This window comes from Serinus canaria, chromosome 7, assembly GCF_022539315.1.
Source record: "Serinus canaria isolate serCan28SL12 chromosome 7, serCan2020, whole genome shotgun sequence".
NCBI classification, from domain to species: Eukaryota; Metazoa; Chordata; class Aves; order Passeriformes; family Fringillidae; genus Serinus; species Serinus canaria.
In genome coordinates, this window is record NC_066321.1 from 4,129,368 (window position 1) to 4,150,870 (window position 21,503).

The 21,503-nt window shown below is 40.3% G+C and overlaps 1 protein-coding gene across 2 annotated transcripts in view; it reads right to left on the minus strand.

Moving 5' to 3' along the window:
* Positions 1-21,503, minus strand: part of KYNU (kynureninase) — a 57,659-nt gene that overhangs the window by 11,045 nt on the left and 25,111 nt on the right. For both annotated transcript variants that reach the window (XM_018911258.3, XM_018911259.3), the window contains exons 7-10: positions 21,167-21,241; positions 19,723-19,869; positions 13,416-13,514; positions 12,575-12,648 (exon numbers count right to left, since the gene is read on the minus strand). In XM_018911258.3, the coding sequence (XP_018766803.3) occupies positions 12,575-12,648; positions 13,416-13,514; positions 19,723-19,869; positions 21,167-21,241 (395 nt within the window). The remainder of the gene's footprint in view (positions 1-12,574; positions 12,649-13,415; positions 13,515-19,722; positions 19,870-21,166; positions 21,242-21,503) is intronic.

The following is a 21,503-nucleotide window of genomic DNA, read 5'->3' on the forward strand; positions in this document are numbered from 1 at the left end:
GAAGCGAGCTGGAAATTTCACAGTCATTATTTAGATTATATTAGGAGCACATACCAGCAAAGCATGTTATGTTTGTGAAAGGATGGATTAAGCCAAATCATAAACAGGCAGTTTGGGGCCAGGCTGTGTCCACAAAGGAGCTGATGTAACTGCTGGGTGGCAGCTAAGCTCTTCATTCACACATTGCTTTAATTTTGCAAAAGCATCCAGGTGTTGGCAAAGATTTGTTTGATTTTTTTCATGCTACTGTTCCAGCCATGAGAAAGAATCAGTTCTGAGGAGTTAATGAGACTTGTCACTGCTCCCAAAGTTCATTACACAGAGCCAGGCAGATCTTATGCTATGACTGCAAAGGCAGCCTTGAGCAGGGAAAAGAATGAAAGAGACAAAAATAATCATTAAGTTCCATTTCTTGCAGTCCTAAATGTCTATGGCACAGCTGGCTGGTTGAGGAGCACATCCATGTCTCAAAACACCCTGAAGACCTAGGATGGGCAAGCAACAGACACTGTGACACGAGTTTAGAGGAAAGAGGTTAATTGTGACTTAAATATCACTCTCTTAGCAGGAAATGTGTGACAAAAACAACCATGAGGCCTTAGAAATTAAACTGCAAAAGGACATATAAAAGCCTGGAGGCTGGAGCCAGCCTGGAGCCAGGAACAATCCACATCTGACCATGCTGAACCATCATCCTTCTGCCTAGAAGAACGTGGTGGTACCTCATCCAAAGCCCAAGCTTTCATATTTCAGATTCCAGAATTAAAAAACCCAAACCAAACCAAATAAATAAAACCCCAAACCAACAAACGGTACAATCAGCTCCTCAAACCCAAAAGCATTTCTAAACATGCCTTACATCCATATATGAATCTCCAGCTCAACTGAAAGGTCATTTCCATATTCTGAGGAACATTCCTCCAGTTTCCTGGGCTCCATGTTATGCAATACAGATAGAAAAAGTACCCAGGACTCAGGTCCTCAGCAGGAGCATCTCCTAATGCTGCTGCACTCAGTCAAAGGTCAGTCCCAGAAACCAAACTCACAGAAACAGTCCTCTCACCCCCTCAAATCTACCTTGCTCTCACCCAGATCTGCAAACAGCTCTGCAGAACCTCTGAGCACAGACCTGGTCCCCAGGCTCAACAGCTGGGCTCAACTCTTTGCATTCTACTCTGCATTAATTTCACTGCAGCTTTCTAATTGCATTTTTATAAGTTTTAACTTAATTTCTATGGCATTAATTTTATTGCAAGCACATGGGGATGACTGTGTTTCTTTGGATTCAATGCCAAAACTCAGAATAAATAGAATGACACATACACACACCAACTAAGAAAACAAAAAACCTGCTCGTTGCTGTACATGGCATATTTTTGGCTCACTGGCTGGAGTTTGAGAGGGAGTTTAAATTTTCTTTGCTATCACAGACTTGTCTGATCACTGATGAGTCATTTGGTCTCTCCATGCCTCAAGCCCTCATCTCTAGGAATTCTGCTCAAGACTGCTCTAACTCTGCAGTGAGGGATGAGAATATATTTGTTAAAATGTACTCACATATTTAACGATGAGGACCATGTAAGGATGGAGAAAAAGATTTATGTGGAGCATCTTATACAGGATTTTTTAATATGCAGATAAGAGAAGGGCATTTGGAGGTAAAGTTGATGTCACTTTTTTCCCCTCCTGTCAGCCTTTCCCCCAATTATCACCTCATCTGCCAGTTTAGGTTTCTATTCATTTCAGAATCTAATATTTTTCTTGATCTAGATCACTTAACTGGCATTTCTGATTACATTTAAAAAAATTTTAAAAATTAATATTTCTAATGCTTAATTCCACATGGTATTTTACAGCTGTGCTGAAACAAAACAAACACAAGTGGATGGACAATGTTATTCCAGCCCACCCCACCCTCTCCACACTGAGCACCCCAGCAGGGTCCTGCTCTCACCCAGAGCTTTCCTGCTGACAGCTCACTGAAAGGGAGAAAAGACATGTCAAATGATGTTTGAAATGATGAGGGGTCTGTTTAATCAAAACAAAGAGTAATGGAAAAATAACTCCAGCTTTCATCACCGAAATCAAGAATTCAATGATTTTAACCCCCTTGTGTAGGTGAAATTCTTCCCATACTGAGAAGCTGTCAGTTATGGAGTATCCCCCCAGTACATATCTATAAGGGCTAGGATTTGCACGGGGGATTAAGGGACTTATAGCAGCTACCCCTGTTAGACTTCAGCAATATTTCCAACCCAACTCTCACAGTCTCCTTCAGAAAACCTTGCCAAGATTGCCAGAAGCTATATTTAAAGCCTTTTCTTTTTTTTTTTTCCTTTATATCTTTTTAGCTATCATTTATCCCAAATGGTAAGCTTGGACTTGTTTCATTATTCTCTTCTGTGCAGTGCCTGTTAATTCTAAGTAGGATCTGTTGTTAGGATTTGAAAAGCTTTTGAAGCCCAGGTAATTATTAGCCTCAGACTTCTGTAGTTTAGGACTTGCTCACACTCTGCTGCTTTCCTTACCCTTTTCAACTCATTACAAATGTTTCCTAATTATTAAGCATATGTGACTTGTGAGCGGCGCCATATATTATTAATGGGCCAGTCTCTTAGAACTCAGTGGAAAAAAATCAAAACTCCTTATGAAAAGTTGCTTCTGTGAAAGTAGTAACTTTTCATATTTAATATCAATGAGGCTTTACTTTGTCAAAGGACCAAAGTAATGTGATTGTATTAGAGGCTAATAGCATGACATTTTTCTTCTGTTAAGAGGCTTGCACTTTCAGTACCATCTAAAGGGAGACAATTTTTCTCCTCTATTTTGAGGCTTGTCTTGGTTAAAAAATAGCTAAACTCACTTTCTGCCTAGCAGCAAGTTTTAACAGCAAAGACCCAAATCCAGAAAAACAGTCTCATAATTTAAACAATGACACTTAACTATGCAACTGCAATGGATGGAATTAAGAAACTTCCAGATTTGAGTAATCACCCTCTTTCCAAAAGTAGCTGGGCAGCTCTCAGCTCCCTGAGCTTTGCTGCTCTTCGAGGTGGGTGATTTAACAAAACCTCTGCCACAATTAGGGAGGCTCTTGGGTGAAAAACCCGGGCTGTTTGGTCAGTGGAGAACAAGGTGATTTGCAGCTCATGGCTGCTGGGAGACAGAGGGTGCACACACTCTTCCTGGATTGATTTTTACCTTGTTAGTGTTTTAGGCTTGACACAAGTGGGAATACACCAATTTCAACACTACCATCCATATTACCCCTCCAGGTCAAAACAAAAGGAGATTGAGTTCAGTTTTGTAGCAGGAAACAAGTTGCTGTGGCCAGGGCACGAGGAAGAGGAATGGCTGCAATGCTGCCAATCCAATCAGGGCCCTTTGGAGCCTCACAGAGCTCTCCACCAAACCTCTGAGGCGCTGGTGATAAGCGACAATAATTTCATTCGCCATGATTAGGCAAAAGAAAGGTATGATCCAACAGCAGAGAAAATGGGAGCCTAAATTAAATCCCAGGAGAAGATTTCACAAAAAACAAACCCCCTAAGGCTAATGAAGTTGAATTAAAAACTGTTAAATCAGCTTACGAACAACTATTATCACAAAGTGCTCATATAACACTTTCACTGGCCAAATATCAGATATATGAAAAGGGGGAATACAGCCAACAGTATGTTCACACATTTAGTAAGGGGAAATTGAATATTCTGCCTAACACCAGAAATTAAAAATCAAGCAGGGAGCCAATTTACTCATGGAGATATTAATAAAGTTCTCAGTGATTTTTATAAAGTACTGAATAGCTCTCAATTATTTTATGGTGATTAAAAAAAAAAGCATGTTATATTCTTTAAGAATTCCATAATTTTTTTTCTAGGCTGTTTCAAATAGATGAAATTAAACAATTGAAAGCAACAGTCCCTCCTAGAGCTACTTTTAAATGTGGATTCTGATTTAAAGGAGACTTAGATAGTTTTGATTGCTATGATGTGTTTACTGAACTATAGTCTCTGCAATCCCTTGAATAAATCTTTCAGGGGAGGATATCTAGATAGATTTCTAAATAATACATATATCTGACTGAAATACAATATAAAATTTTTAAGATCTGGGAAGTCTTTCTTGTTTTTGAATAGACTAATCACAATCTAAATGCAAGACCTTTATCATACTAGAATCCTTATTAGCTAAAATGTAAGTTATCACCTCTGCTCTTTGCCTGCAACAAGAAACAATCCTCATTAGATGAGATTTTTTTTTAATGACAGTGGCTAGAACTAATTGAATTCATAGTTTCAAGGGCCAGGAAATTTGCCACAGAATCCAGTAGTTGTGTTACAAAACGTTTACTAAGTGGTACTGAAGGAGGAATATTCAGCTGAAATCTAAGACATGAAATATTTAAGGGAAAACAGAAATGGGCATCTTTCAGAGTTGTTTTAAAGAGTTTCTCTTCAAAAAGATTAAATTTCATCCATCACTAGAAAACAAGAGCAATGTGACTTAGGGACCTTTCTTTATTGGGCTGCGATTGCCCAAATTTTCAGTAGCACGTAAATTTAAGAGTCCTATTTTATGTAATTTATTTTTATAAATAAAAAATAAACAGTTTTGACATGAGGTCCAGTGTAAGTATGTCATGTTTGACATGAGTTCCAGGAGCTCCAGGCCCTTCTCACTGCAGAAACAGGTGAGAAGCATCAAATAAGGACATTTATATGGACTTATTGCCCTGTCAGAAAAGAACTGTACCTGCAACTCTGACCTTCAACACACACTGACAAAATCTCCGTGCACTAGCTCACAATGGGTTGCTCAAAAGTCACCTCAGAAAACTGTCAGTGAAAACAGAGGGATGCTGAAAAACTAGATTTCAGTAGGAAACTATTCCATTTTTGCTCAATAATCTGTACACAGCTAAAGAAAATACTAAATAATTCTTCATGTTGTGCAGCTGTTTTTCATGGCATGGGACAGAAAGAACCTAACATTTTCCCAAAACTACTGCACTGGTGTGATTAAATCAGTGAATTGATGTCATGCTGACTTGAGAAATTAGGGAAAGGAAAAGGAAAGGGAAGATTCTGTGTTTCTCCCAGCATCTCACTAGAAACTCCTCTCCATTCATTTGAGTGAGCTCTCTACAGCTGGAACTGCCCTGCAGTTTTCACACAGTGCAAGGCAGCAAGAGGCAGCTGCCAGCAAGCACTGAAAATTACTCCAGTGACAAAAGAGGAGTAGTCACTGTGACAGTAAAAATTGACCAGCAGCAACAAAGAGGTGTGAAAATAAGTATTTCACAAATGGAAAGTGAGAGGAAGGATGGCTTACAGCAAGTGGGCAAGAATAGACAATATATGTCATGGAGGCCTCTAGGAAGCTCCTGATTCAAAGACATGGGGAGATAGGTAAGAAATAGAGGACACCAGGCTGTAGATGTCTTTTGTTGGACTTTAAGATAAAATAGATTTGATTAAGGGAGACAAAAGAAAAAAAAAATGAAGGTTTCTGACCTGGTGAGACCTTATCTTGGTTGAGTATTGGAAAGAAGTTTTAACCAGGAGAAAGAGGGAGTATGAGGACTAGAAACCCCATGAACAAGCTGAAACAAATAGGCATAAGTGGTAAACCAAGCAAAAAAAAAAAAAAAAAAAAAAAAGGAAAAAAACCCTTTCATGATGCCCTCATGCACAAATCCAGAATGCCAACTTAATAAAAAGTAACAAGACTGAATTATTTCCTTAACCTGAGCAATGACCTTTGAAAATGCTGATGGTTTGAGTCAGGTGCTGGCTGGGACATGAATCACAACATGAGCTGTATGTGTGACCCCAGAGGTGCAGCTGAAGGCAGAGAGGTGCTCAGCCAGGTCAGGGACACAAACAGCTCTGGGAGACATCCCAGGCACAAAACCCCATCTGAACACAGAGCTGAGAATTACAGGAACATGCTCTGGGGGACAGAAATGGTGAGAAAACTGGTGACACTTAATGGTCCAAAAGCAGAAAGGCTCTTGCTGGTGCTTTCAGCTTAGAGCAATTTCAAGCCATACCATGACCTCAAAGCCCATTCTATAAGGAGAAATGAGACACATTTTCCCACTGTGGTCTAAAGAACCAATACAAAAGCATGAGCAAATCTCATTTTTAAAGGGCATGTGCAGACTACAGGTTTAACTGAGAATCTTAGGAGGAAAGCTTCATACAAAGTTCCAAAATTCCTGAAGTAGAAATAGTGAAAAATGATCAAACACTGAAAGGGAGTCAACATCTAGTAGGAAATCCCAGATGCAAAATTGCATTAGTTCCAGCACATTTCTGCACAGAGGTAAGCAAGATCTTAGTGGAAACAGCAGAGAATTTACTAGAGGTTTTTTTAATTAAAAATAAACTCTTTTCTCCCTAATATAGAAAGGTTTTGTGAGGTGGCTACAGAAACACACAGATAAATGGATAAGAGGAGAAATAATACCTCCTTTTGTGACTTACTAAAAAAGCAGGCAATGAAGGCTTTCTTTCCATTTTCTTAGGGGTGTGCAATACCAGTAGTTGCATTTCTGTAAATTAATTCAGCAGGAAGGAAGCTTGCTGCTTTGTCTTATTGAGAAAAATCAAGACACAGCAAAGTGCTTTCAAAACTACCTGCCTGGAAGTGGAGAACTGAGGCACACAGAGCAGGCAGATAACAACACACAGCCTTTGAAATGCAAGGGAAAATCACAGCAACCATCCAGACTCCAAGGAGAGCCCCAGGATCCCTTCCCTGCTAGTTAACAGGATGCAAGAGTCACCCCCAGGCTACATTCACCTTTCCATCAGGCTAAGCCAGTTGGTTCCTTTCATGTGTTTGAGCAGTTGTGTCTTACACCATCCATGAGAAAGCTCGAGGCACTACAGATGGGAAAGCAAATGTGGAAGGAACAGAGCCACCTCCCTCTCATTCCCGAGGCTGGGAGTGGGACAGGACCACGGCACAGCACACCAAGTGATGACCCTTCAGCACGATCCAGGAGGGAAAATTCTCACTCAGAGAATGAGAGCAGCACATTTCTTCCACACTCACCCCATAGGTGATGGGGAGTTCACACACAGCACCTTTACAATCATCTTAAAATCCAACCAGGGCAAAGGTGACAAAACAAGGAGGAAGACCTTCAAGAAAGAACGAACAAGAGGGATATTTATAATGAGAAAAGAGGTGAGATTGCTTGAAGATACAGCTTAATTACAAGGAAGGATTTGAAGGGAGAGAGAGAGAAAATTCTTGACAGAGAACAAGGAGACAATCATGGGAGCCACATCAAAGGAGTCGAAGAAAAAGAATGGGAGGAGATGATGTGAGTGCACATTAACCTCTCATTTTTTCTCCCAGAGACTCCCTCCAAAGTTAAAAAATGCTCTTGGATATTTGCCATGCAGTTGGTGAATCCGAGAACACACCCCTGCAGGCCCATCATGGGTCTAGATTGGCCTAATAAATCACTTGTCCCAAGACAATGCAATTAAGCCTAATTAGCCGATAGCTTTATTCCTAAACAGTCTCTTCCCAAGGGAGGTTTTAACTTTTGGTTTCTAAATTAGCTCAAGGAGCTAAATTGCTCTCATCTCCTTGGCAAAGCAACAGTTCATTTCTACCTTAGCACAGGATACTTCATGCACTCTGGGGACATGTGCTCGCTGCACGAGTGGTTTATTTACATTAGCCCACAGCCTGAGTCCAGCAGGACCAGGGAGAACCCTTCTGGAAACAGCAGCATGCTCACTGCCATCTGTCACCACTGACTTCCCCACCTGGCTGCACTCAGCACAGCTTCCCTACGAGTCTCTTTGCTGCTTCTCCAGATCCTCTCCTTGACCAGGACAAGGTGCTCTGTTCGGATAAAGCTTCCAGTAGGGCTGAGATGCTCAGAGGAGACAAATTAAATAGGCCAGTGAGAAATGGACCATCTTGGCCTATCATCTGAGTAAAGTCTGAGTAGGAGACTCAGTCTGAGTGAAGAAATTCTTCCCTGTGAGGATGGAGAGGCCCTGACAACAGGGTGCCCAGAGAAGCTGTGGCTGCCCCTGAGTCCCTGGAAGTGTCCAAGGCCAGTTTGGATGGGGCTAGGAAAAGCCTGGGATTGTGAAAGGTGCCCTGTCCATGACAGGGGGTGGAATGAGATGAGCTTTAAGGTCCCTCCCAACCAAAATCATTCTATAATTCTATGATTCCGAGAATCATTCTAAAGATCAGCATTAGTTCTTTCCAGCAGAATAAAACAACCTTCCAAATCCTTTTATGACTGTCCTTTGCTTCCAACTCACCTTCCTCCAAAGTTACATTATTTTCAGCAGTTTTACAGAAGATTCAGTTCTTTATTTTGGGGATTATGTGACTCTAATTCAAAAAAAGACTAATGTGACATCTCCTCATAAATCAAGAAAATGAGCAAAGAAAAACTCAGTGGGAGTTACCAGTCCAAGAAGGTGTAGAGCAACCTCTTGCATATCAGTTACTGGAGAGAGAAGGTTTGCACTGGAGCAGGATGGGGATACAGAGCACCTGGGAAAAATGGGAAGGGGAAAGTGCAAGGAGCTGGAGTAGCATATTTCTGTTTATCTGACACCAGGGTTAGAGTTCACATATGAAAATAGCTGTGCAAGTCTCTATAAAGAAGTAGCAGGAAGCTATTCGTGCTCTGGCATTTTCATTGGCATCAAAACACCAAAAGGGGAAGTAGTATAAGAAAAAGAGTTGATATCTCACCTCTGTCTGTGAAGAAATTGGCAGAAGATGCCTTTTGTTCCTCAAACAAAAGGCATCTTGGTAAAAGCCAACACATCTTTGGACATAACTGCTTCCTGCACATGCAGCATTTCTTCACATCACAGAAACTTTTCACTTTTAAACACTACCTGCTGCTAGTGTGGGCTAAAGTCTTGATAAATCCCTTCATTTTAAACACTGCACAGTTTTCATTTAATCCTCTGCAAGGGTTTATCTATTATTTTCCTGACTGCTTTACATACATTTATTTCCCTTTCATCTGTTTAAACTGTGCCTTACTTTTACTTATTTTACTGTCTCAGGGCTCTGCAAATTTGTCTCCTCCTGTCCCTTTCACCCCCTGACAGCAGAGCTGAGCACACTGCCCACCTACAGCTGCAAACACCCTGCTGGGAACACCTGACTCAAGCATCTTCTCCCCCAGGTGCTCACAAACACTCACATTTCATTACATCCAAATTGCTTGGAAATTCAAGTTATCCTTTTTATAAATGGAGAATTAGGGAGGGAGCAAAAAATTTCAAAAATTAAAATTGGAACTTTTCTGGAGCTCAAACAGCCAGACAAGCAAAATTTCAGTCTTAGCAGGTCACTTCAGTGCTCTCTGTGTGTTGGAAACCTTCTCTCTGCAACACTTACATGAAAACCTGGTGGCACAGGCTCAGCCTGCATTGACCTGATGGTTTCAGTAGTATTTCATAGCTCTGCTCACTCCAGGTCCTTTTTTATTTTATTTGAAACCTTCCCATAAAGAAATCACTCTCACCCAATTAGCCAGGAATATATTGCATTGTGATATATAGAGCCTGGTATTAAAAAAGCTATTTGAGTATTAAGAGAGACTTCAAAGGAGGTGAGATCATGGGAGAAAAGGGATAGATCAGACCCATATATGTCAGATTGATTCAGTTTTGCTGCTCTGAGGACAAGGATGGGGACTAGCAAAGCCCTACCCCACAAGCTTGGGTAAAGATGTTAATTGGGCTGGTTACAACAGGTCACTTTTAGACCCATGGCCCCTGCAGTGAATTAGAGAACCACCCCAAGCTAAGCCAAGGTCTTTGCAGGGCTTCAGGCTGGTGTTTGCAATGACACAAAACAACAGCAGGACAAAGGAGACTCTATCACCCTCAGCTTCCACCTGGCTAAAAGATCAAGCCCTGCTCTCAGACATAAATCCTTTCCCCAGATACTGAATTCCCAGCTTTATAACTCCTGTGGGAAGCTTGCACTTCCATGAAGAAGAGTGGGCCTAGTTTGCCTTTTGTCTGCTGGCTCATGCCAAGGTATTGCTGATTTACATCAGGTCTGGGTTGTGGAGGTTTGCAGAAAGGCAGTCCCAAAGCAGAGAAAAGCTCTGACATGGCCTCATGCAGTGATAGGAAGGCTATTAAATACTTTAAATACTTTAACAAGTCTATCCCAAGTTGCATTTTGAAAGAAAGCAGAAAATAAATGTTTTGGTTTTGGAGGGAGCAGCTGGAGAGGAACAACCCCAATTTCTTAAACTGGGCATAAGAAAAAGCATACTCACAAATTTAGGAGAAGTTAAACTGAAATACCTAAACTCCTTTGGTGGTATGCAGTAGCTGGGTTTGGGGCTTTAAAAATGAAATTTTGTACCAAGTTGTTTTATTTTGAACAAGCCCTTTTTGCCCCAGCCTCAGACAGTAAAAGACAAATGTTCTGCCTCCCTGAATTACAGTCAGAACACACATTTTCCCATTAAGACACAATAGATTATTTCCATATTAAAATAACTACCTAGTCGATAACTTGCAGGAAATATGAAGGATGAGACAAATTAGGAAAATTTATATAGGTGAGTAAAAAGTGACTCACCTAAAACCAGCCACGAGTTAGAACAGTATTTCAGTCAGCTCACAGGACGAAAGGGTGTCAGCTGGATTGGAATTTAATCCCCTGCTCATGTGTGGGCTGAGGTGCAAAGAAACAAGTGGTTGGTGCCTCTGTTCTTGACTGAAGTTGTGTGGCCACTGGGTGTCATCCTTGTTTCAGATGACAGCCAGAGACTCTGCAGCTACAGCGCAGAGCCTGCAACTTCCCGAGCAGTTAAATTCCACTCCATTTGATTGTACAACATACAGCAAATTGCTCTGCATTTAAATCAGCTATACAATTGAATACTTTGACATAGACAAATTCTCCTTTGTCTCAGTGCCTTATTTGGAGACCTGAAATGGCTGCTTGCTGCAGGAAAGAAGGAAAAGTAATGCAATGGGGGCATAGGAACTACAAACAATTTGATGAGTGATTATCAAATCTTGGGAAATATGAAATAACTATGATTAAATAATGCAGGTCGATGCAGGAAGTTTGGAATTATATCTGTAATTTGTCCCCAGCCTTAAAAAACCTATTCCATATAGGTAATTTCATTTAAGATATTCAGCATCCAGATTCAGTGCACAAATTAATGACTATGTATGAAGGAGCTGGTTCAGGGAAAACTAAACTAAACTGTTACCTACAGTACCAAGTTAGTACCCTCAGAAAAGTTCCAAAATGTCATCAAGGAGGAAAAAAAGACTGAATTTTATTAATTTCACCTATAGCTATTCTGTTGTTTTTCACATTTTTTCCACTGTCTAGTATCTACCCATTTCCCCATAACCAAGATCCATGGGAGCCACACAACCAGGTGTGGCCATGAGAGCAATGCCTGCACCTGGCAACAGGGGAGCAGGAAAAAGCCTCTCCAGAAGAAATATCCAGATATCCAGTAAGTTCTGCCCATGCTCACATACAAGGTTGGAATCAGCTCACAACAGGTCATATGTCATCCTAATGAGTTTTCTGTTATGGGTGACTGAAAAGAACTTATCAGCGTTATTTTGTTATCTCCTGAGAGTCTAGACAGTCTGAAACCAGCACACAGTGCAGCAAAGCTGCTTATTATAATATTATTTGTCTCTGGAACCTGATTTAGTTTGCGTTCTTCAAGCTAAAATAAAAGGAAGTGCCAGCAATTTCTCCAAGCATTACAGACAGAAATGTTTACATTTGTCAGTGCATTAAAAGTATTTATCCCACTGTTCTTAATATACAGAGTATAGCCATAAAATGGCTTAAAAACCAGGAATTTTGTTAATGCAGCTAACCTCAGCTGATAGCTCAGCTTTCCATGGATTATACAGTCTTTCAGAGCAGATCTCCATGTAATACTTCCTGGCTTTACCAGTGGATATAATTTTAATGAAAACATGCCACTACTAAAGAGCTATTAGACACAGAGTTGAAACTGTCTTTGATTTTGTTCACCAACCAAAGACTTCAATAATTATTTAAAATCCATTTTTAAAGGCAGATGTTAAATATTCTCTTTATATTAAGCAGCTTCATAGACATGATTTAGGATGCTTGTTTTTAATATTACCAACACTCTCTTTTAGGGTTCTGTTTAGTTAAGAATTGATAGCAGACTCAAAGGAGGAAATGCATTTTAGATGTGAGCATGTGGATTAGCAATTTCAAAATTTACTAAAGTTAGTGTAAAGCAACCCATCTGAAGTAACAAAGCCAGATGACCAAATTGTCTAAATGTTTACTGCCCTTTTCATCGAAATAATAAACCAGTAACAAATATTACCCCAATGGGTTCTTATTGAAAATGGAATTTTCTTCTGTTTCTATAAATATATGCATAGATCCACATATCCATACTCTATGGCTACAAATTGACACAATTTTACTTTCAAATCTCAATTATGAAAGGAAAGCTTCTTTCTCATTCAAACTTCACAGCGCCTTTTATTTGGAAATTTATTATTAGAAAAATACTTACGCTGGTTTAATACTCTTGGAATGCTTCTCATGAATGTAGGCACCAGCAAGGCCTCCTGCTCCAGAATTTAAATACTGCAAAGAATAAATCAACATGTACATGTTGTGCTCATTATCTGTGAAATATCACTTTCCTTCCCTCACCCTGATCTATAAAACAAACCAATTTTAACGTTTCTAGTGGTTTCTAGATGGAGATCTTAGCATTTGTCACTAAGTGCTGAGGGAGGTAAAAGCAGATATATTTTTTCAGATTAGTTTTAAAAGTATCTCTCTTGGTTTACATATGTTATTTGAAGTCTAAGAGGCCAGAAAATTGAAGTACATCTGAAGCAGTTCCAAATATATTTGCTATATATATATATATATATATATGTATAACAAAGTCATCAAACAGTTCATCTGACTATGTCTGACGAATCTTAATCTCACTAGGACTAAAGGAACTAAAGATACCTCACTCTGTGATCTGAAATTATTAAAGTTTAGACAAGAATATTCTCTTATTTCAGGACCACTTCATAAAACATTATAGCTGTGAGACCTTCTTGGTGTGAGAAATAAGAAGAGTCCCTGATTCCATGTCCACAGGGCAGATCTTTAACCACCACCAGTATCCATCTCACATCCACAAGACCTTGTAGGTCATTGCTGCTTTTTGGACCCATTCATAGCAGAGGCACCATTAAAGTCAGTGTCCATTCTTTGCTGTGGTGAATTCAGAGATTCAGCCAAGTCTTGCTCAGCTGTTCAGGTGCAGCTCTTATTCACCTGACCTGTGTGCTGATCCATGAGATGAGTGACATTATGGAAAACAGTCTCCAACAATGAATCTGTTTTACCTTGTAGGAGCACCAGCAGGCAAAATCTACTCCCCAGTCGTGCAAATGAAGCTCTACATTCCCAACAGCATGAGCCAGGTCGAATCCGACAACGCATCCCTACAGGAAAGAGATAATTACTGGGTTACTTATTAAGATAATCATCCCTGTGATATCATTTTGAAAAGAAATCTTTCAGAGCTTAACTTGCTCTCAGGCTACCCAGAGACTTTTTAAAGAAGCAGAGAGTGATAGAATAAGTGGGAATGGATTTAAACTCAAAGAGGAGAGATTTAGGGTAGATGTTAAGAAGAAATATTTTTCTGTGAGGGTGGTGAGACACTGGAACAAGTTACTCAGAGAAAGTTTGGCTGCTCCATTCCTGGGAGTGTTCAAGGTCAGCTTGGATGGGGCTTGGAGTAACCTGGGATAGTGGAGGGTGTCCCTGCCCATGGCAGGGGGTTGGGACAAGCCAATCCTTAAGGTCCCTTCCAACCCAAACCCTTCTATGATTAATCTATCAAGTCCCATCTGTTCTGAGTGGTTACTAGAAACAAGTCCTCTATGCCACAGATACATGTAGAAATCAGCAATTTTTCTGTGACTTGTCTTCAAGGATGCTTGGATAGGGTTTAGATTTCTGAGGTTTTGTTTGTGCAGTGAAGTGGAATCACTTGAAAGGAGTATTGAGGACAAATGCATAAATACAAACACTTCCTGTATGGCACAACAACCCCCAGGCAGAGACAAAGCAGTAATGGTCATAGATGCCAGTTACCCATGAACAATTACATTCCAATATATATTCATGCTCAAGGTGTCCCTGGCATTTAAACGAGGCCAACCTTGTTCTTTGGGAATCCAAATGGATGAGATAGCAGTCAATGCAATGCCTTGATCTTTAGGAACTTTTATATTTGTCCTTAAAAAGAAGGAATCTATCATTTCTCTGTGAAAATCTTGTATTTGTCATAAGCCAAATTTACACAGGACACTGGGAAAAAAGGTGGAAAACCCAGTATCTAATGATTGAGATATTTCTACATCTAAAAGTATGAGTTCTACACATTAAATAACCACTGGATGGCAGCATTTTTAAACTAAAAAGTTATTCTGAGCCTTGCTATTTATTTAAGAGCAGAGAAATAAAACTGCTTTTTGTGCCTGGACTACAAATTAAATGCTATTTTACATTTTGCTTTTAAAACACAAACAGCTTGCTTGCAAGCAGCAGGGTAGGAATAAGAGTGAGAGCACAGGATTCAGAAAAATCAACGTCCAATAATAAAACAAAGGGTCTTTTTAAGAATCTCCTGCTGTTTCTTGCACGGAGGGAGTCTTAGCTAAATTATTTAAGCAGTACTTTGGTATATTTAATCTTCTGTATAAACTAGATAACAATTTGTACAGAGCAGCATTTTAAGAAGATGTGACATGTTAATTCTAATGGAGACATTTGTGAACTTATCAGCTTGAAAAATTACTCCAAAATGATGGGAAGAAAACTCACTGCCATAGCATTTGCATGATCTAAATGTTGGAACTAGAGTCCCAATAAATAGCCGTGGTGTCTCGATTTCACAGGGACATGGAGAAATGAGTTAAGAGAAATCAACTGAAATGCTGAAGCTGATGCAGAGAGGCTGGGACATGCTGAATTCCAATGGGAATGCTCTCATTCAGGGGTAAAATGGCTTTGGATCAGAGAAATAAGCTACAGCAAACTAAAGCCAATTGCCAACGAATGAGGAGGTTCTCCGAGGGTTTTAATGCATCAACTTCAAAACTTCAGTTGACTGGGTTTAAACCTTAACAGGTACGTACATCACACACAAACTTTTGGAAGCAATTCTATGATAGATGCACTGGTTTCAGTGGACACTAGGAATAATAGATGAGGGTCTTGCAGAATGCGTGTGTCTGGCTGTACATTAACAAAATTGAAACCAAAAAAAAAAAAGAAAAAAAAAAAAAAATGAAGTTGCTCATAAAGAAAAAGCATGTAAGAAATTTAATTCTATAAATCATGTGCCAAAACCAGTTGTCCTTTCCCTGTCAGTACACCGCATACCCTATAAAAATTTATGTTCAACTACATAATATCAAATTATGAAAATACAGTAGGTGGAAGCTAGGAGGAGACACCTTGGGACAGTTGGATGCCCTCACAGTGATGAGGCTCCATAACCACATCCACACATGTTACCTTGACATGGACAAATGTTCTTGGGCCCTGACAGCAGCTGCAACAGATCAGCTTGAGCAAAAAGGAAGGTCATTGAAACAACACCCATGGGCCATCCTCCTGAACTCCCTTAGCTGCTCCCCACCACTTTCAAACTGGTTGGCAGATCCTACTGGGCACTGTTTAACAATATTGAGGCACAGGAAATTCGGGTTCAGTGCTGGCAGGGCTCCTGCCTCGTCTCAGAAACGCCCACTCGCACCAGTTTGTTCGAGTCGTCATCTGCAAGATGGGGTGTGCTGGTTTGCTTTCCCAGAGAGGTGTCTGGCACTTGAGTCACACAAACAGCAAATGTTTAGCCACACAGATTGCATGGAAAAAGTAAAACAAACTGAAGCAGCTCTCCCTGCACAAGCCACGCAGAACCAGGACTGCGTGGGAACGGCGCTTCCCCAGACTGGGGGGAAAACAGAGCTCTCCATCTGCTCCGGGCAAAGGAGAGGACATGTGCTCTCCCCTGCCTCTTCTGTTTTATTCTAACATCTAAAAGTCATTTCTGCCAAGTGTCTGGGTAGCTGCTGATAACCAGCAGGTAACAACTCAGCATGGACAATGACATTTGGAGAGAAGGAGAGAAATGACAGCTTCACGCCAGCAAAGCTGGGACATTTGGAAAGAGAGACAGGAAAAGAAATGAAGATGAAGGATCTTAAAGCTCTTCCTACTGGGACTCAAGAGATTAAAATATTTTACATAACAGTACAGAGTCAGTAGAAACTATGATATAACTTATGAAATGAAAATTGTATTTGAAAGGTAGAGTCTCCTAAAAGTCAGCCATTTCTTCACTTGTAGAAGAATAAAAACTCAGCCTCCTCCATCCTCTAGAGCAAGCTTGAAAGTATGAAACAAGGAAAACTGTTACATCCTCCTCAGCCTGCTGATGAGTCTCTTGCACAATACGTAGTAATTTCGATTTATCTGAGAGACCTTAGATGGAAAAATAGCCTGAGGTAATTTTTCAAGCTTAATTTAGTTCATTTAATATTTAATGACTTAATGAAGCTGTCTATGTGCAGAGCTTTCACTCTGGGAGGAATCTTAATGTACGCAGAGAACTTAGGAAATTTGCTTAAAAAATGTAAAAGGAAATCAGTAACTTAATTCATAAATGATTGACCTCAAGAATCCTAGGACATTTTCCAGGCCTCCAGAGCTCACAGCTCAAATCTCTAGCCAAGCCCTGATAGGGCACAACACTGTGGGACTTTATTTCAACAGTACATTAAAAGAATTATTAAGACCATCTGTGTAGGACTTTTCTCTCTGACATACTGGCTGACAAGTGATTTCTTTTTTTTTCTCTCTTCTTCCAAATAGCATTTTCACCTTGTATTTTCCCCTTCTGACTCGTTTTCTTGTCAGTTCTCCCCAGCCTATTTTCTCTTCAGGAGTGCAGGGTCATCCACCACCCTTCATTCCTGGGAAGGAGAGCCTTGCATTTTTGTTACAAACATGACTTTTCAGTCTTATCTGCTTTCAGAAGAACTTTCAGCCTATCTGTGACAATATGTTGACTAGAAGACAAATCTGGATTCATCAGGTCCAGAAGCTCTTGAAGGAGATATGCCAAGTCCAATTAAAGCCATGTATAGATACATAGAAACTAATGATTCTGCTTTAGCAGTTGTTTTAGTTTTCCTCTAATCCAACAGCAGTTCCTAACTGCACCTCTGGCCTGGGAAAAGAGGAGAGGAGCCAATTCTTTTGAAACCCCCACATTTCAGGCACTTTGATAACCAGAAGCCTTGTGTCCAAGATAAGCAGCAGGAAGCAGAAATGGTTCTTACCAACAGAAACACTCCATGAATCAACGATTTTGTGGCTGTTCATGTAAATATTTGTCATACACAGATGTTGAAGTGTGGTGTAACAGTTTCTTTCATGGAGGGTTTGTATAAACACATAAACATCACTTAACCTGTGGGCAGAATCTGTAAGGACACTGAGCTGAGTGTATCTGACAGGAGGGAAATAAAAACAAAGCTGGCTCATGCTTTTCAACCTTAAGGGTACTCAAACAGTTCTTCAGGTTGAATTATTTTGCTTTTTCAGTATACTAATGATCTTTTACTTCATTAATCTACCTGGATCTCAATCCTGCACACTTGAACCACTAGAAATTCAATTTGATGGGGGATTTTTTCTCTCTCTTGAAAAGTCTGTGGAAGAAGAGGTTCATGTCTGCATTATGTCATTTATAACAGGCATTCAGATGGAAACAGGCCTTAGACATCAACCTGTTCCTGCTGGAATCCTGAATTGCTGTCACAAATTGCTCTCCTCTTCAGGAACATGACACAGTCTCTGGGTAGAGCGTGTGGTGGTTTTGTGTGCATCACTGTGGAAGCCCATACATCTGGGTTAATATTATTGTTATCACTGCCTTGCAGAAATTTTAATCTTTCTCCATCAAGTCTTGGTTATCTCCTCAGATTTTATAAACATCAAATCTATTTTCCCTCTCTGTAATAAGCTGTGAGTGACTACTCTCTCCCAAAACACCACTCTGGGGCAGTTTAGAGCTATCAGTGAAACTGCATCTCTTCCATGTATCCAAGTCTGCAGCCCACAGTCCAGAGAGCATCTTTGGAGAAGTGGTAAAGCAATAGGTTTTTTCTCAGGTTGTTCATCTTTATGGAAAGGAAGGAAGATTTCTCTCTCTCTTTCTCAGACACCTTTCAGACACATCACGGAGCGGCTTTCTGGGAAGCAGAGCTGAAGACATGTAGGTGTTGGCAGCTCTGCTGCCACCAGGAGAGAGAGAGAGCAGAGCAGTGGGTGGCACCATCCTGTTAATAACCTGTCTTCCCTTTCCAACATTCCAGCACGGTGGAATTGTGAGTTTTTTGTGGTCAGCAAAGTGCTGGCAGACACTCCAGGAAAGCACCATGGCGCTGTTGCTTCTGGAGCTCTCGCACAAACCCACTTCCCCTGCAGCTGACTCCCCACATTTCATTTCCCCCTGCTTTTCTCCATCCCTGTCAGAAGTTGGTTTTGTTTTGTGCTGTTTTTAACGCTGGGTTTTAACACCAGGTGCTGCTCTGTGGGAACATTCCCTTTTTACATCCCACGGGCTCTGCACCAGCTCTCACACCTGCTCTGCTCTCCCAGGGGGGACATCACCATCTCTTGCCATCAGCAGAACTTACGCCCTGACGTCCAGAAAAAATTCCACTGCCAAACCTACAGCTACAGAAGATGTATAGTGTGCTTGAGGTAGGAACCTCTCCAGAGAGTTAAATCATTAAATATAAAGAGTTTGCTGGTTTGCCAAAAACCCAATGATACCAAATAAGTTTACCCTTCATTGGTTTAATCTTGTATGAGATAAGCTGCATCCAGTAATGGGCTGCCAGCATGGAAAGTCTGGTGACCTCCTGTTGATAAGACAACTTAATTAAAAAATATTTTCTCCTGGATTCCTAAAGCTATTGAGATGGTTAAAGAGTTTTACAGCTATGTCCACGGAACACACTGCCTGCAAGCTCTGAAGGCTGAGTCATCACTAAAATACACTCATCTTGTGATGTTGATGTGCTCCACATTGTGCCTGTCTCCAGAAAGTTCATCAGTGCAGTCTGAGCAGTGCTGGCTCCATGGGGATCTCACCTCCCTGCTCTGGGGGGGCAAAATCTGCCATAACACAGGTACAGAAAAGGAGGAAAATCATGAAAGTCTCATGCTGAAAAAGTTCAGAAAAAGCTCAGAAATCTTACACAAAATAACTTTCAAAGACAGGTTAGAGCTGTGATTGCCTCCTCCTCCTCCTTCTCTGAGGCTCTTGGCATTCTACCCTTCAAGAAAAGCCATGTCAAAGTTAATAGTCATGAATTACCTTTTCCAAATAGTTTAACATTCATCTGCCTGAAAGATTGCTCCCACTGGGCTATTTCTTCATGCAGCACACAGTCCCCAAATTTCTGGGCACAGAGTGCTTTAACATTTTACCAGAGGCCTACAAATTTCTGTGTTTTGTTCCACAAAAAAAAGAAAAAAATCCAAAAAAACCCAGAACAACTGATTTCACAGAGAAAACTGATCTAAAATTGGTATGAAAAGACACATCTGGAGCAGTCCTACCTTTTTTTGGCCAGCCCTTGTTATTCTAGGGATGTCAAACAACTGTCCCGTGTAGTACTGCACCCCACTGAACATAATGACAGCAACAGAGTCCCCTTCCTTCTCAATTACAGACAGGATATCTTCAGTCCTCAAGGTCTCCTCTCCCTAAAACAAAATTAAAAGACATATTTTGCATCAACTCTGGCAGTAATGACATTGCCACTACTTATTTCATAATCTATATTTTACAATGAAAGGAGATCAAAAGCAAACCTTTGTCTTGGTAATGATATACATAGTGCCCATGAGCAAGCAACCTCAAAAAAATAAAACAAGTGAATCTTGGAGGTGCCTGTTATAAAATGTCTATTCACTTCATGCTCTAACATGCTTCATACTCTTTAGTATTTCTGACAGTTTTAATTTACAGTCAAAAACTCCTGGTGCAGACAGAATATCTAATGATTTTTAAGTGGCATCTGAAATTTGTGACACCCACAAGACCTGAAAGTTGTCTATCAGCTTCACTCTTAACTTTTCTGATAAACTTGGCATCCCACAGGAAGCTATTATAAACCTGACATATTCATATTTCAACAACAATGTCTCACATCATCAAAAGTACAAAAATCCCCAAACCTGTGGTCATTAAATATAGAAGAATTTCAACCACAAGAAAAAAAAAATCAACCTCATTTTTGATTCTTTACAGGAAAATTACTGCCCCATCCTCCTCCTGTCTTCCTAGCAAGGGATCTTGTAAAACATACCACCACCTAGGGATCAATTAGGCAGTGAAAACCTAGAATTAAATTAGACTTGTTACTGAAAAAAGCTTGGGCAAGATGGTTGAATTGCAAGGGACTGTTATTATCTCAACAATCTCTGCAAATCTATCAAGCGTTCAGGAGTGGGCTCTTTACTCACAAGATGACTCAGATTTCAGAAGCAAAAGGTCACCCTGGGTTTATAGTTAGGTGACAAAGTTCCTAATGCTGCAGAAGTGAAGCGAGGCAGCATTTCAAATTAATCTGAATTGCATATTACTGAGAGCAGACCTTTCCCTCAGCCCGTGCTGATGCAGACACACTGCTGCTCGTGTTATGGCAATCTCTTACCTCAGGACATTCAAAGGACACTGGGAATTCTCAATGAGTCAAAATCATATTTTGCAGTGACTCAGGATGCTGCCAGTTTTTTTTGGAAACAGGAAAAATAGAGAGAATGGCTTTTTGTGCTTTTTGTTGTTCTTCTGGGAAAGTTAAAAATTGAATCAGCAAGTATAAAATGGGGTCTAATGTCAAAAATATGCATGGAAAGACACCTGTTTATGATTCATAAATTTAATCTATATTTTAATGCACAGATTACAACTTCTACACTAGAATATTTGAGAATATTCACATGAAAGGTGTTTCTGCCCTTGGTGTTAGCAAGCAGAAGTGACAGGTTCCTCACCAACCTGCCGTGGCTGCAGCAGGACCATGCTTTTCTCCACATCCAGCCCATGCAGTCGGAGCTGGGACTCCACAGCATACTGGAAGAGAATTCCATGCAGACAGCATTAACTCAAATACATGATAAACAACTACAAGGAAAAAAAGACATCACATCAGAACTTGAGAAAGCTCTTCAGATGTCTTGCCTTTCACTAAAAGTAATGCTTGAAAGCATAATCCAGCTACACTGAGAAATTCACAGATTTCCTTTGGATTAGAAAAGATCTGAATTTAATTCACATGAGAATTAATTTAATTCCTTTGGAAGGACAAAGTCAAAGCCTGAATCCCACAGGATAA